Source organism: Acanthopagrus latus, chromosome 9 (assembly GCF_904848185.1).
Source record: "Acanthopagrus latus isolate v.2019 chromosome 9, fAcaLat1.1, whole genome shotgun sequence".
NCBI lineage: Eukaryota > Metazoa > Chordata > Actinopteri > Spariformes > Sparidae > Acanthopagrus > Acanthopagrus latus.
This window is the reverse complement of record NC_051047.1, coordinates 12,519,876-12,535,272: the sequence shown is the minus strand read 5'-3', so window position 1 is coordinate 12,535,272 and position 15,397 is coordinate 12,519,876. Positions and strand designations below refer to the sequence as shown.

Here is a 15,397-nt window from a genome sequence, read left to right as displayed (position 1 = left end):
CCCAAAGGTCAGATGTCACTGCGACATCATAATATTTTGCTAAAAAATGTTGTCCATTGATAATATTGCCCATTATTCATCATCATAGCTGTGTACAGAGACATACAATCACAAGGTGGTAATTCAAGTTATCTGTGTACAGAAGTACAACATGTGTAAAAACCAGTATGGCCAAACGATGGCTCTTAAATTTTCACTAAAATTGCTTGAGAAATTGCACGAGGTGTCATTCCTTGTCTTTGTATGGCATTTGAGCTGAATATTTTGTTGACTCATTTGTAGCACGTTAGAGTAACTTCTGTATTCACATTGTCTTCATTGTTGTTCTGATGTTAATGTTGCCCTCTTTAAAAAGAGACTTAAATCTTGATGAGACTTTTACATGGTTAGATAAAGCATGTAAATGTATATATTTTGGGAAAGTTCAGCATTTACATAGCGCGACACATCACAGGATCAAAATATGAGATCTGAAAACTTTTCATTTCTGTCTTTGCTCTGTAGTGACAAAGATGACCCACCAACGCCTCCTTGGCAGGACCGCAGCCACCCTGCTCCCTCTGTCACAGAGATGTCCAATCTCATCATTTTCCTGCTTGATGTTCTTCCTCTGGTAAACAACTCACACTCTTGCTCACAAGTGGTTCACTTAGTTGTGAAAAACAATTTTTCGGATGCGGACCCAAAACACGTTTTGGAATAATTCTAAATATTTAGATGGGCCTGTAAACCAGCCAGCTTGGGAGTGACGTTGTAGCAAAACTTAACAAATACTACAAATTTAGAAAAAAAAAATACTAAGCTTTTCTTTTTTATAGATCTGGTACTTCGTCAAAGTAAGGTTAAAACAAATATTGACTATTATTCACCACTAGTTGACCCGATACTCAATCCACACACACCTACAGAAATTTCTGTCCACAGTCTGTGTTGTACATGTCTTGTTCCCACAGGAGCTTCATGCTGACATCCAGTCCCAGTTCCTCCCTGAGATGCTGAGCACCATGCTGCGGACTCTGCGCAGCCACATGGACTCTGTGAGCCCGGAAGATATCACACAGGGTCTACGTGCATGCTTCAAAGTCCTGAGTAAAATCCAGATGCCTGTGGCTTACATGGATGTTGAGGCAGGAGCACACACAGAGGACATGGAGTTACAGTCACCAGAGGAGGAGAGCAAAAAGACTCAGGTCAGGCCTTTTACAGTTTCTGCCATGCGTTTTCTTTTTAAGTGATATTTTTGATGTTTGTCTGTGCCTCATCATGTCAATTTTACTCTATCTAGGATCTAGAGATGGAGGGAAAGAAAGATGGTGGTCAGGTTAATGGTTACCATGGAGATGAAGAGCTGAACAGGGACGGAGGAGACGAGCCAGAGCCTGCAGATGGTGTTTACCCGACACTCAGGTCTGAAGACAGTGGACTAGGCATCAGCGCCTCACCATCAGAGCAGCATCTCCCACCAGGGATCGGGCAGACGGCTGAAGGAAATGGAGTTTTCAAAGAAGGCGAGGGAGTTTGGAGGAGGGGAGGGAGTGTAGACACCATGACGCAGTGTCTGCAGGACATCCTCGCCTTCATAACCACAAGGTAAAGAGTCTTTACTATGTGCTATATTGTCGACAACTGGACTTGTTTCAGTTCAGGGTGCTGTGTTTTCCAGTTGCCTACGTGCAACACCTAGAATTACCATGAGCTGCATGACTGAAAACCTTCGTCCACTGAGTCTTCATTAGATTATCTATATCCTGCGTTGGATCTTTTTCATTAACGTGTGATTTCTAAATATTTCTTCTCCCCTACTTTGTTTCAGATACCTGCTAGTGCAGGTGGAGGATGTGAGAGCACCAGAGGAAGTAGCCCAGCCTGACCTCACTGCTGCCTCACTGGATCAGAAGACTCTGTTAACGGGCAGAGGGGGGCGGGAAATAAAAGATAAACTGACTGAACTGTTCACCCCAAACAAACTTAAATCCCGCTCTACATCTGATGCCCAGCTCCCAGCAGCCCCCACAGAGAAGAAAAAGGGGCCTATGGGCTGTCTGGACTGGGCGGCTGGCTACATGCCCCGCGGCAGGGCAGAGATCTCTGATGCTTGTCGACAGGCCTTCACTGCTACCTGCCACCTGCTGCTAGAGTGCACCACCTTCCCTGTCTACCTAAGCGAAGAGGAGACTCTGGCTCTCCATACAGACATGTTTGGTCATGCAGGTCGGCACACAGTTGGATTAGATTACTTTCTTACATTTTCTTACAAGTTACCTCAGAACAACTATTTTACAGAAGTACTCCTCGTGATGATTTAAATTACCTTTATCTGTAAAATCAATGGATTGCCCCTGTAACCCGCAGAAAGATAATACATTTCAAATGTTTGGTTTTCCATAGGCAATGACATGGACAACCTGCCGGTGTGGGTGACGTCCTTGATGACGCTGTGCTGCCTGTCCAGGGACTACAACATCCAGCACACTGCAGTGGCCTCCCTGTTGGAGCTCATCAACCACTCCCAGTCCTTAGCACTGGTCATCCAGGACAAGCACAGACGCTACCAGACATCGGACTTTAACCCTCTGAGTGGGCGGCTGCAGATGGTCACCGTGCCACCCATTTACCCTGCTCTGCTTCGTGCCATAGAGGAGCGCACAGATTTCTATCAGGTGAAGTTACAGAACAGAAATATGTTGTTTTTACTTGAAGCTGTAGTTAAAATGTGGTATTTAAAGATTTTGTCTGTCTTTTTCTGTGACTCAGAGGGTGTCCCAGGTTCTGTGGAGCCAGCTGGATACAGAGCGGAGGGAGCAACACATTTCCTGTGTGGAACTCTTCTACAGACTTCACTGTTTGGCTCCATCAGCATCCATCTGTGAGGACATCATCTGCCAGGCGCTTTTGCACAAAGACAAGGTGAATAAACCTGCACACATGCTGAACCACAAGTTGTTTCACACATTAAAATGGTCTCCCAGCATCTTCTATATGTGTCAGTTTACCTGGGACACACAGACAGACCTACTGAGAAATGTTACAAAGCCAAAGGTTTGCCTTGTGTTTGTCTGCCTCAGGCTGTTCGGCTGGAAGCACTTCACCGCTTCACAGTTCTGTGGCACCTGACCCGGGAGATCCAGTCCAACAGGACCATGTCTCTGAATCGCTCCTTTGACCGGTTAGTACACAGTGGAATAGTGGTCAGACAGCAAATATGTCCAAGAACTGTAGCTTGATTATGAATATGATACACTGCCTTGATTTTTTATTTCTGTAACCCATCATTAGAAACTTTAAGTTCAACAGTTTGAAGTTATTTTGATAAGAGCATGATTTTACTTTTGGGTTGGGATCCTTAATTTAGGTTTTATGACAACTTAATTCCCACCAGACTTGGGCTCTTTGTGACAAATTAGCAATTTATAAATCAATTTTTAATTGGCCTTATGTGAGCGGACAGATGGACTTGTAAAAGTCTCTGGTCAGATTGTCTGCGACAGACCAAAGGATGTGACATTATGTGTTCTCGAGTGCCCCGTCTCAGTGCCTCTCTCCACTCTGCTAACAGAGAGCAGTTGTTTATAAATGGAGTCTGCCAGCGTAATCAGTGACCAGCTTCGAGCAAAACCCAGACATTCTGCAGAGCCCCTTTAAGTTTGGGATGAATGCTAACACTAAGCATGTTAACATGACAACATGCTGAATATTATCTTGGTAAATCGCAACCATGCAAACTCTAAACATGTTAGCATGCTAAATAACAGCATAGGTTATCTTTTTAAAAACAAAAAGATCCCCTTTAGGGCAAAGTGCCACACTTGCGTTGTTGTGTCCACTAGTGTTGAGAATGTAAGGATTGGTCTCTTCCTCTTTTTTTCCAGTTTGTAATAAGCATTACAGCCTCACTGCTGGCACTCATTTGAACCCCATTGAGCTTACTCTGACAAAGTGAAATTGTTCACAACATGCTGTAAAAATAAAGAATGAAATCACCGTCCTTTTTAAGAAATTGTTTTCCTTCTTTACCAAATCTGTATCTGCATGTCTCTCCCTCAGGTGTCTGTGCGTTGTGGTGGACAGTCTGAGCTGTACAGATGGCTCTATTAGTGCAGCAGCTCAGTGCTGGCTGGTCCGGGCTCTTTCCCTCAATGATGGGATTCGGATCCTTGAGCCTATATTGTTGTTGCTGCTTCACCCCTCCACTCAGCGCTCCTCCATTCAGAGTGTCAAACAAAATGTTACTGCTGGTAAGTGTTGTGTAAATGAATAAAATTATAATTGGATAAGGTTATTCTGTTTTGCTGAATGTGTGTTTTATTTCTTCAAGGTGCCCTGAGAGTTCTCAGCAGTAGAAGTCGAAGCTCCACCAAATCTTCTGGAGCATCTACTGATGCCATGGCAACAGAGGTCACCACCTTAAATCTCATGAACATTGTGGACCGGGAATCCCTGTGGGCCGAGTTAGACAGTGGTGCAGATCCCGCCAAACCTCCGGAGACTTTAGTGTTATCAAGGAGTGAGAGTGAAGAGACAGAAGAAGAGGAAAGAGAGGAAGAGGAGGAGGAAGGTGAGAGTGAACACACTGAGTCAGCTGACACCAGTGGTGCCCAGGCATCCACTGAGAACTCCAGCTCAGGCTCCGTGCCCTTCCGCAGCATCGAGGAAGGAGGTGTGCTCAACGGACTGCGGCGGGCTGAGTCCGAGCACACACAGGCATCTGATTCACTGTCGAGTGAGGATGAGGAGGATTTGGAGCTGGAGGCCATGGCCAGGTCTCGCCTGCTGAAACAGGAGCGTGAGAAGAGAGAGGCCATCGACTCTCTGTTCCGCCACGTGCTGCTGTATCCTGTGGCGGGCGGGTGGCGCCATCTGCTCCAAGGCTTGGCTCTGCTCGATAGCCTGCTGAGAAGCAGCGCCAAGTGCCCTCTGGTGGATGCACTCTCCTCCACCTCTCTGGATACCAGCTCTGCTGCACATTTAAATCTAGTGTCCAACCTCCTGCAGCGCCACCAACAGGCTCAGGATGGTCATGGCTTCTACGGCTGCCTGCTCTCCCCTTCCTCCTCCCCCTCTGTGCCTCCGTCCCTACTCATTGAACTGCTGGTGTCCTTGTGTCTGCGGTTCTTGCGCTCTCATTACCCTTCCTATCTGAGCCTGGGCCCTCTTGACCTGCAGGGGAACAGGGAGGTTCAGGTAAAGAGTGTGGAGGTGCTAACCCGGATGGTGAACCAGCTTGGCTGTGTGGCACGGGGACAAGAGGGCAACGGGGCCAGTCTGGAGCCAATTCGCAGACTCCTTTCAGGTTGTAAAGTGCAGCAGTACGCTTTGCTTACACTCTCTGCGTCCATGTATGTCAGCCAACGGGGAATGGACAAGGGAGCAGCCAAGGGTGTGGAGCTGCTGGAGGAACAGGGAGGCCTGTCAGAGGAGAGTCTGGTGAATCTTGGAGCAGGAGGGGGTCCGGAACAGTACCCCTTACAAATAGAATTACTTAAACTCCTCCAGGCTCTCATCGTCCTTGAGTACCATGTGTGGCCCAGTGGGGCCGTCTCAGCCGCTAGCCAGGAGCCTCGTGAATCCCCGACTGCCAGCACCCCGCTGGCTCGCGAGTGGCAAACCGCGATTCTTTTTCAGCAGTCCATCAAGGCAGCACAGTACGTTCAAAGCAACCCCATCACAGCCCAGGGGATGTTCGTTTCAGCCGCAGCCAGGGCTCTGCAGCCACAGTACGGCTACTCCATGCATCCCCACTGGGTGTCGCTGCTGTGCTCCTCTCTGCCATACCTGGGTCGCTCATTAAGCATCATTGTGGCTCCGCTTATCAATCAGATCTGCAGGAACTTAGACGAGCTCGTCAAAATTTACGAGCATGATGGAGGAAAGACAAATCAAAGGTAGACTCATCTTGCATATCTTCGTAAAACTGCAACGTTTTGGCAGCTTAAAGTTTGTCCTATGTAGTGTGTAGGGTCATTTTTCTGAGAATTTAAAAAAACTTATAGTAAAGAAAGACAAGAAAACATAGTAAAAGAAGAATATTTTTGGACGACATATGCAACAGACTTGTGCACATTTTACTGTGATAAATTGCCACTCACATATTGTATCTTTACAGCTGGAAGCTAATTTCACATGATCAAAAATACAGTTAAAACATATTTGTTAAATGTTTGTCCCGTGTTTTTGTCTTCTGATCAGCCTGAGTGGTAGGAGGGAGAACATTGCTCCTGACTACCCTCTGACTCTGCTTGAAGGCCTGACCACCATTACACACTATTGTCTACTGGACAACAAGAGGGTTAGGAAAAAAACACACACACGCAAAAATGCACCTCTTGTATCTATGATAATTAATTTACTATTTTTCTCTTTCTTGGCCAGTCTTTGGTAGCTTGTGATCCTGTGGATGTCCGCAACGCACGCAGCGCTGTGATCGAGGCACTTCCGCACATGCTCAGTAGTATGGCGCTGTTATGGGGGGTGGTCATGAGGGAAGAGTTTCAGAGACGCGCACCTGATTCTGCCCAGAGCAGCAGACACTCTTCTACCTCTGTTTACTTTAAAAGCGCCAAGGTGTGTGTTACATACATACAGATTTTCTGATTTTCTTGTGCCGGCAAAAATATTTGTTGATCCTGTAATGTTCTTACTTAAATTCAAATATTTACACATGCGCATGTATAATTATGGAGAGCTTAATCCATTCACGGGATGTGTGTGTTCAGATCTTGCGCCAGCGGATCCTGGAGTTCCTGCTCCCTCTTACTGGCCAGTATGGGGTTAATCTCATGGCTTCCTTGGGAGAAGTGTGGAGCAGAAGAAAGAGTAAAAGACGTCCGAAAAACAAAGTAAGAACTGTGGTGAGTCCAGAAACAAAGAAAGGTCACATTCACTCCTTCATTCGTCTCACTGAAAGGCTTGTTGTCTTCTTAAGGTTTTACCTGTGGCCAGCGAGGCTCGTCTAACCATCGTGGATCTGGTGAAATCTTTGAACACCTTGCACATCGATACCATCCTGCATTTGGTCAAGGACGTGGTGAAAAAGCCGCACCAGATCAAAGGAGAACAGGTACACAAACATACATACATGCGTGAAAAAACTTGTACTGTGCAGGTTTATAAATCAAACTCTTCCTTCATTTTCATATTCTTTTATCTAAATCAGAAATCCAGCCTGGTGGATGTTCCCATGTTGCAGTTCAGCTACGCCTACACCCAGAGGTATGTAGGAAAATACAATTTAAGTTCCCACATCAGCTTTTGTAAGACCATTCTTCATATGCTCATGTTTATTATAATGTCTGTTTTCTGTGTGAAGTATTTCAGCTCAGGCACTGCAGGAAAACATTGCCTCTCTACTCGGTCTGTTGCGGGAGTCTGTTCAACTCAACCTTGCCCCACCTGGGCACTTCTTACTGCTGGGGTCAGTTTCTGCATAATCAGTACTTATTCCATACTCTTATTAGTACTTCTGTATTACAAAATGCTCTTAGGTAGTGCTTACACAAACGGTATCAGAGCATACACACCAACATTGCTCATAAATGCATTGACAAACAACCACAAGGATCATATTTCATGTTGTGAGATTGACAATTATTGACCTGCACATTTCATTACTAATTTCCTTTTGGAAAATATTATATTCATTAGTGATGTCTCTTGCGCAGCATTCTCAATGACTTCGTCAATAGGCTCCCCAACTTGGACAATAAGAAGGACACAAGAGATCTGCAGGTATGATTCTTGATATATTGCTGTATTTATGATTGAGATATCCAGTGAGTGTATGCGAGATACTGTTGAGATATTGATGTGACATCGTCGTGCAGGAGGTGACTCAGCGGATCTTGGAGGCGGTGGGTGGGATTGCAGGGTCATCTCTGGAGCAGACCAGCTGGCTCAGTCGCAGCCTGGAGGTCAAAGTTCAGCCACAGGTGTGCGCTGAAGCAGACGAACCTGATGATGTGGACGTGGACGGTGACGGTGACCATGGTAACTTAAAATACCCCTGACGAATACAAGCATGATCTCATCTGCCATTCTCAGCCACAGCTGGAGAAAATTACCCTTGGATATCAAGATAGCCCCCCCCTCTCTCAGATTGGACCCAGCAGAGCTTTTAAATCTCTATCGTTGCCATGGAAACACTGCTCTTTCTATAGTACACTTAGTATTCCGTGGAGGAACACAGCTTTTTTAACTTTCCAACCAAATTTTACCTGAGACCACAGACATGCACCTACATCCATGGAAACCCAGTAGCCCCAGCTAGGAATTGGAAGCAACACTGAAATGTTTTTTTCTTCTTTCTCTCCTTATCTTGTCAGAGTCAATGGCTCAAGCTAGCACCATGGTTTCCTCTTCAGCTCCCTCGGTTTACAGTGTGCAAGCTCTTGTACTCCTGGCTGAGGTAGGTTTCTTTAGGTTCTATATATGATAAGGGAATGAATATGTGATCCATCGTGAGTTGCCATTTTAGCACATTTTCTCATTGTTTAGATCTTGGCACCTCTCCTGGACATGGTTTACCGCAGCGATGAGAAAGAGAAAGCTGTTCCTCTCATTTCTCGGCTCATGTACTATGTTTTTCCCTACCTGAAGAACCACAGGTAATTACTGTTGCCAGGCCAACTATAGCTAACGGCTTTGGTCTTAACACACCTCTCTAATGCGTGCTCTCTTTCCTCTAGTGCCTACAACATGCCCAGCTTTGAAGCAGGTGCTCAGCTGCTGAGCAGTCTGAGTGGGTATGCCTATACCAAAAGAGCCTGGAGGAAAGAGGTCTTTGAGCTCTTCATGGACCCCCTCTTCTTCACCATGGATGCCTCCTGTGCTCCAAGGTCAATACGTTTCTTTGTTAGATAGGACTTCATTCACAAACAGTTATTTACCACTCTTCTACAACTAGAGGAGGGAAGATAAAAGATTCAATCGTGGTGGCTTGAAAAGGGCTATATATCCTATCCAATGAAATCCAAACCAAAAGTAGACAGGGAGATGGCATACCCATGATTTATTTATAATTTATTTCTGCAGTTGGACCTTATGATTTCAGATTACCTTATTTAATATTGTTTGATTGTTTTTCACTAAAAATGTTTATAAGATGTGCATCCTATCTTTGATGCAATACAATAATGTCTGTTTCTTCATCAAATGTAAAATGATTTCAGTTTCTTTTAATGCCTTTTTTAGAGTTTTGAGCATATTTTTGATGATTATCAGATTAATATTGACAATCCCAGTTTTTTTGGCATAATCGTCCCATTATATTTTCTTCCCATGCCAACACACATACAGAGGTGTTCTTAAAAAGTCGCACAAAATAGCTTATCTATATATTTTAGCATTAAATAATGCAGATAATAAAACAGATGTTAGTGGTGAACGATGACAACAAATAAAGCCCCAGAGAGCTTGATGCTTATTTAAGTGCACTTAAAATGGACAGCACTTAAACATATTAAACAAGTACCTTCACGACTTTGAAAAAAAAAGCATTTAAATAAACTGCTGCAATGTGAGCTAAACAGTCAGATAATGTAACCAAAGAAATATTGCAAGTAGCACAAACAACAACATTAACTGTGTGGTGGTTTTTCGTCTCGCTCTGACGTCTTCCGCTCAGTATTATATATTTCACACTATTACCGTTTGGAAATTATTTAATGGGTCTATTTGTGAAAGTAATTGTAATAAGAGTGATCTGACTGTGTGAGGCCCCACAGCAGCGTCAGTTCAGAAGTAAGAATAACTCTGGAAGAGGACTCAACAACAGGACACAAGACAATGCTGGTTCCAATTAATGCAGGTGTATTTTCATATCTCCTAACATAGCCGATCATTCATTCAGTTGTTTAGCCCTACTCCTTTGGGAAGCTGTTCAGCACAGGTTCATTTTTGCATTTTTTTTTTGTTAATTATAGATTAAAAGAAAATCTGAGTTACATTTTAATTAATGTGTTGTCTCCACTGCCACAGTGAGAATGTTTCCCAGCTACACCTCACAGCCTTGAAGCAGACCCATACTGCTCTTTTGAGATTGTTCCCAGCTTTGTACTCCCATGTCCGGGCTTTTGTCCAGTATTTCCCCATTAATCTTATGTGGACCATTACTACATGAATGTAATTGAGACCACTTATGTCTAATGTCCACTGCTCGACTGCCTTTTGTTCTCTTTAGTTGGAAATCCATTATTGACCACCTACTGACTCATGAGAAGACCATGTTCAAAGACCTCATGAGTGAGTACAGCCTCAAGGAGATATTTGTGGTGCTATAAATACACGATTTTCATCTGAATGTGAGAGATAATCTGTGACACAGAAGGTTAATCGTGGAGGTCGGAATCAGATTCAAATAACAGGGACATTGATGACCGATTGATTATTTGCTGTGTTTGGTCGTGCTGTAGGCATGCAGAGCAGCTCCCTGAAACTGTTTACTAATGTAGACCAGAAACCCATGCTGCTGAAGCGCCAGGCATTTGCCATGTTCAGTGGAGAACTGGACCAGTATCATCTTTATCTGCCCCTCATCCAAGGTTTGGTCCTAGATGGTCTATGTCAATTTTTCATGTTCAGCGCAGTGGTAGAAACAGACATTTAAACTGACTGTGTTCACTTCTGTCCCCCTCTTGTCAGAGCGTCTCACTGAGGCTTTGCGTATGAATCCGAGCGCTGCTGTCTCAGCCCAGATGTTCCTGATGTTTCGTGTTCTCCTGCTGCGGATTTCATCTCAGCACCTCACATCTCTTTGGCCAATCATGGTCACAGAGCTGGTAAGATCCCGTCCTGTGAGAGCCTGGCCTATTACACAGGGTCAATTCTGTACAAGTCTGTTTTGATTATTGTAACGGAAATCTCTTGTTTTCCAGATTCGCATATTTGCACGTCTAGAGAAAGCTCTGCAGCCAGATAAAGACGTCTCGAAGTGAGATCATCATTTTATTAATATTTCATCAACACGCTGCTGATGCTGTCTGTAAATACTCAACTTTCTTTTCACATGTTTTTGTACCACCTAGGTTGGCTAAAGTGGTACGCGGAGCCGTCGACAGAAATGGCCCAGTGAATTTCTCTCAGGCAGAGTTGGACATGTACCTGTCGGCCTGCAAGTTTCTGGACACCTCTTTGGCTTTTCCTCCAGAGCAGATACCTCTCTTTCAGATGTATGAGCACAATTCAGGGCATATGAACTACAAAAACTCTTCATGACCTGTGGGGTTGCATTAGCTGTTTCGAGTATTATTTCCTATCTCACCTTTTTACTGTGTAACTGTCTGTTCCGTGTGCAGGTATCGTTGGGCATTTGTCCCTGAAGTGGACGTGAACCGCTACAGTGGCCCAGAGACTGCGCTGATAGAAAGTGAGCAGGAATGTATACCCCACGTTGTCAGAGTGCTGGAAGGGATACAGCAGCGATATGGGGTGAGAATTCAATTTGAATAATTAAACTTGCAGTCTTTCCTATTTAAAGGTCTCCACTCTTGGATGTTGTAGATAAAAAAATAAAAAAACAGACATCTTCACAGTCTCCAAAACACACTCCAACATGATTTAGATTGATAAATAAAACTGCACGCAGAAGATTTTTTTTTTAACCAGCACAGTATTGCAATATGATGAGTTCAGATATATTGTAGAATATTAAGGGCATTAGCATTTTCCACAGTAAAGCAGTGTGTCATTCTTCCCTTTATCTCCTGTCAGTTTCTTAAACTGGGACACTTGGTCATGCATGGTAATCATTTTCGATGATGATGTAAATCTGGATCAGTTTTGGTGCAGGAGACTCGTTTTGGCATCATTTTAAAAAATATACCATGTCCGGCCACCTTTGTCTTGCAAATGAACACACTGTATGAAGTCCACAAGTCATGTTCATTGAGGTTTTGTTTTGTAAAAAGACCGATTATCTGATTATCATATCCCATTCTGTTGTTCCAGACACTGAACGGGCTGAGTGAGGAATCTTCCACCGAGCGCTTGGAGTTCCCCCTCCTCACTCAGCGCTCCCTGTCCTCCATCACCCAGCTGTTGCCATTCCTGCGCACCCTTTGCTGTTCCTTCCAGAGTCCTCCCCCTTACAGCAACCCCACAACCCACTTCCCAGTAGCAGACTACCCAGCAGCCAGTTCAGAGGCAGTCCTGAAGAAGCTGGAGTGCATCACTGAAGACGAGTTCCTGGACTCCATGGAGAATTAGAGCTCAGAGCCATGGAAATAGGCACAACTAATGTTCATGTTGTATTGTGAACTTGGGGCAAAAAAGGAAAAGTTTTAAATTTTGTTTTTAATGTTTTAACTTGTCTGATCTTGTCATAAGTTCATGTAAATTCATGTACCTCTAAGGTGCTCTCACACTGAATCTGTATGTTCTTATTTCACTAGACTTTATGGAAATCTGGAAAAAAAAACATGATTGACATAATAATGACAAACTCTTGTAGAATAACTCTTTATCTCTCAAGGATCTCAGTTGCTGAGCATTCACACATTTAGATTGTGTCAGACTCTTTTCTTAAGATGGTCTCAGATGGTCTTACCATTAATAACATCAATAATCTGAACCAACTTCAAATTACAACCTGTTGTTATTATGATGCGTGCAGCTTATAATATCAGTCGTTCCAATTGATATTTTTGAGTTTCACACCAAATAACAGATTACACTGTGAAGAACCTTACTAAGTATTGTGAATATGTTCTTTTGACTCATTCATAACCTCTGGTTAACCACACTCTCTGGTACGTTCATACGTATGTCTGACTGAGAATGTAAAGACTACAGTACATGTCTGTTGTAGAGGTACTTTGTTTTTCGTTGTTATAGGATTCATCACTATGGGACCTCAAAAGATTCTGGCTAAGATTTATGTTCGAGTAAGTTACTGAATACGATTTGTGTGCATCAGGAACATCTGTTGAAATATTATTGGGTGTACCTCACTGAAATACATACATGCTTGCCGTTTACTGGTGTTAAAGGGAAATCAGCCTTTCTTTGTGGGTGTACATCGATACTTTTTACATTTGCCTGTTGTCTTTTTTTCCAAAGTGCTGAATGCTTGAGTAATTTATTTTGGATGTTTAAAGGACCATGTTGAGGTTTTAATTAACACGAAGAAGACTCATTAAAAAATGTTAAGCTTAAATGCCGTGTTTTCACTTTACAGCTTAAGCTCGTTTTTCTGCCTTTTGGTTGTGATAAAAATCTCAAGGATGAAGGTATGAACCCTGGCTCCTCCTGCCCACATGTCAACGTGTCCTTTTTCAAGACACTGAAGACATTATTGCATGCTCTCGTTGCTGTGTAATTGTATGCCTGCTTAATGAGGGATGCCCTAAGAGGAGGTAACTGCCAAAATCTTGAAAAGCTGCAACTTGCCAAAGCCTTTGAAACCGTCCTTCCACTTTCCCTCCATTATTTATCTATTAATTGCTCTTGGCTCCTTCAATACCTGACAGATCACATACAAATGACAAACCAGCTGACGTGATATTTGATATCACTGTACACAATCATGTTTATTTATATGTAAGTCCCGTCCTTGTGGACACAATATCTGAAGAACAGGTCGCAATGATTTATATGATGATTATGACAACATTTTACACAAATATCTAGCAGGATAAAATGGTTAGTGTGAGTTATGATGTGTCTTATCCAAAAAGCTGAAGATCAACTTCACAGTGACATCATAATTTTATGCAAAAAAAAGGTTTTTCCATTATTTAACAGGCAGAAACAAGTCTTCCATATCAAAGGTTTTCTCAAACTACAAATGTTGCAACAACATTAAAACTGCTCAAGAGGATTGGGAGAATGTCGCTGCAAAGAAGGAAGTATAGATGACCTAGCTTGATCAGCTGCCATAACAGATCAGTGGAAGAGAAAAATGAGTGGATATGTGAAGAAAAATGTATGTGTTAATCTAGTTTTGCAAGAGATAGATCAGGTAATATATATATATATATATATATATATATATATATATATATATATATATATATATATATATATATATATATCCTTGGTATGTTATTTATTTTTTTTTTTTTGTAGCTGAGACTGCATTATTTTCACAAAGCTGTGAAACCATGCAGAAACCCCCTGGTGTGTGTTACTTCATATCTTTATATGATCTTTGTAACGACCCTTTCTGTCCCTCTGCAACAGAGGGAGGGTGTCTGGGAGATCCAACTCACATGTCTGTCTGGGCAGATTTGCATAGGCACACAACTGTTTCAACCCAAAAGGCTCATTGAATACTAGGTAAAAAAAAAAAAAAAAAAGATAACAACTTGGTGTTAGACAGAAGACTATTGTATTGAGGAAAGGCTCAAAGGTGTGACATCTCACAGTATAAGATAAGATTAAAGGTATCTGTCAGCGTATTCGTTTATTTGAGAGAGGACACACCATGACTTACCTTTTTACCATTTATTTAGAAGCAAAGCTTGATACCAAGGACTTTCTCTGTCTGACCAGTCGCAGCCAGCAGAGCTGTTAATCTGCAACCAGTAGCCCAGAAAAAGATGATTCTCTTTTCATTTTTGTCTTATAATTTCAATTACAGAAGATGTATAATTTCTCATTTGTTTAAGCTGATAGATAAGATGAATAACTTTCATTGGTTAAACAGGTGAGGAGAAGGAGTGGTTTAGACTTGGCTCTCCCTTCTTTGGTGCACGAGCCGGTCCCAGAACCCTTGGCAACACGATTCCTTCACTCCATGGAGACGCCCTGTTGAGAGAAAACCTCCCTCTCCCATCTTGTAAGTTTCTCATCCTGCATTTGCTTGGATTTCTCTGCTGACTCCCTAGGTCTCACCTCAATGACTCAATGCCAAACTATTTGGTTATCTATAAACTTGGCCTGTCCACCGTGAATGCAGATGTGTTCTTTCTCATATCCTGGCTTTTCTCTCCAGTGTATTAACCCTTCATAAAAAGGATTAATGCTTGCAATGTTATTTATCAACAGGATATGCACAGCTCTTTCATAATACTGTTTATTGGTGCATAGCAATTAAATCATAGTGTCTTAGGCTTTCATCAGGCCGGTGAATAAATCAGGCAGGTGGATAAAAGTGCATAGTGATGTGTCACAGCGGTCAGGCAATAATCACACATGTACATCAGAAGTCAAAAATCTCAACAATAACATTGTTTTTGACAAGATTGTGTGAGAATAGCTGAAAATATGTATTTTTATTTTTGAAAAATGTACAACTGGAAGCCATGTAAACAGCTTTAAAACAAAAATAGATAATATTACTATGACATTATTGTATTTGCAACGAAAACATGACTTTGGTATATATCAGTGATATTCATAGGGAACCTGAGCTAAGTATGTAAATAGAAAAGATGTGAAGCCAAGCCTATGTGTTAAAGTGTGG

The 15,397-nt window shown here is 42.7% G+C and overlaps 1 protein-coding gene across 3 annotated transcripts in view; it reads left to right on the top strand.

Annotated features, from left to right (window-relative positions):
• The window catches only part of dop1b (DOP1 leucine zipper like protein B), a 29,710-nt gene extending 16,563 nt beyond the window's left edge, over positions 1-13,147 (top strand). The window contains exons 12-38 of one of the 3 annotated variants that reach the window (XM_037108716.1): positions 505-613; positions 954-1,190; positions 1,286-1,590; positions 1,814-2,211; positions 2,389-2,660; positions 2,755-2,907; positions 3,066-3,166; positions 4,045-4,235; positions 4,316-5,882; positions 6,187-6,286; positions 6,370-6,561; positions 6,714-6,848; positions 6,923-7,057; positions 7,154-7,209; positions 7,307-7,411; positions 7,659-7,725; positions 7,821-7,983; positions 8,319-8,401; positions 8,491-8,600; positions 8,682-8,831; positions 10,175-10,236; positions 10,407-10,535; positions 10,636-10,772; positions 10,869-10,924; positions 11,019-11,162; positions 11,289-11,421; positions 11,941-13,147. In XM_037108716.1, coding sequence (XP_036964611.1) covers positions 505-613; positions 954-1,190; positions 1,286-1,590; positions 1,814-2,211; positions 2,389-2,660; positions 2,755-2,907; positions 3,066-3,166; positions 4,045-4,235; positions 4,316-5,882; positions 6,187-6,286; positions 6,370-6,561; positions 6,714-6,848; positions 6,923-7,057; positions 7,154-7,209; positions 7,307-7,411; positions 7,659-7,725; positions 7,821-7,983; positions 8,319-8,401; positions 8,491-8,600; positions 8,682-8,831; positions 10,175-10,236; positions 10,407-10,535; positions 10,636-10,772; positions 10,869-10,924; positions 11,019-11,162; positions 11,289-11,421; positions 11,941-12,198 — 5,548 coding nt within the window. In that variant the 3' untranslated portion in view covers positions 12,199-13,147. The remainder of the gene's footprint in view (positions 1-504; positions 614-953; positions 1,191-1,285; positions 1,591-1,813; positions 2,212-2,388; positions 2,661-2,754; positions 2,908-3,065; positions 3,167-4,044; positions 4,236-4,315; positions 5,883-6,186; positions 6,287-6,369; positions 6,562-6,713; positions 6,849-6,922; positions 7,058-7,153; positions 7,210-7,306; positions 7,412-7,658; positions 7,726-7,820; positions 7,984-8,318; positions 8,402-8,490; positions 8,601-8,681; positions 8,832-10,174; positions 10,237-10,406; positions 10,536-10,635; positions 10,773-10,868; positions 10,925-11,018; positions 11,163-11,288; positions 11,422-11,940) is intronic. The other 2 variants (XM_037108715.1, XM_037108717.1) reach the window with 2 other exon arrangements.
• Positions 13,148-15,397: the final 2,250 nt, after the last annotated feature.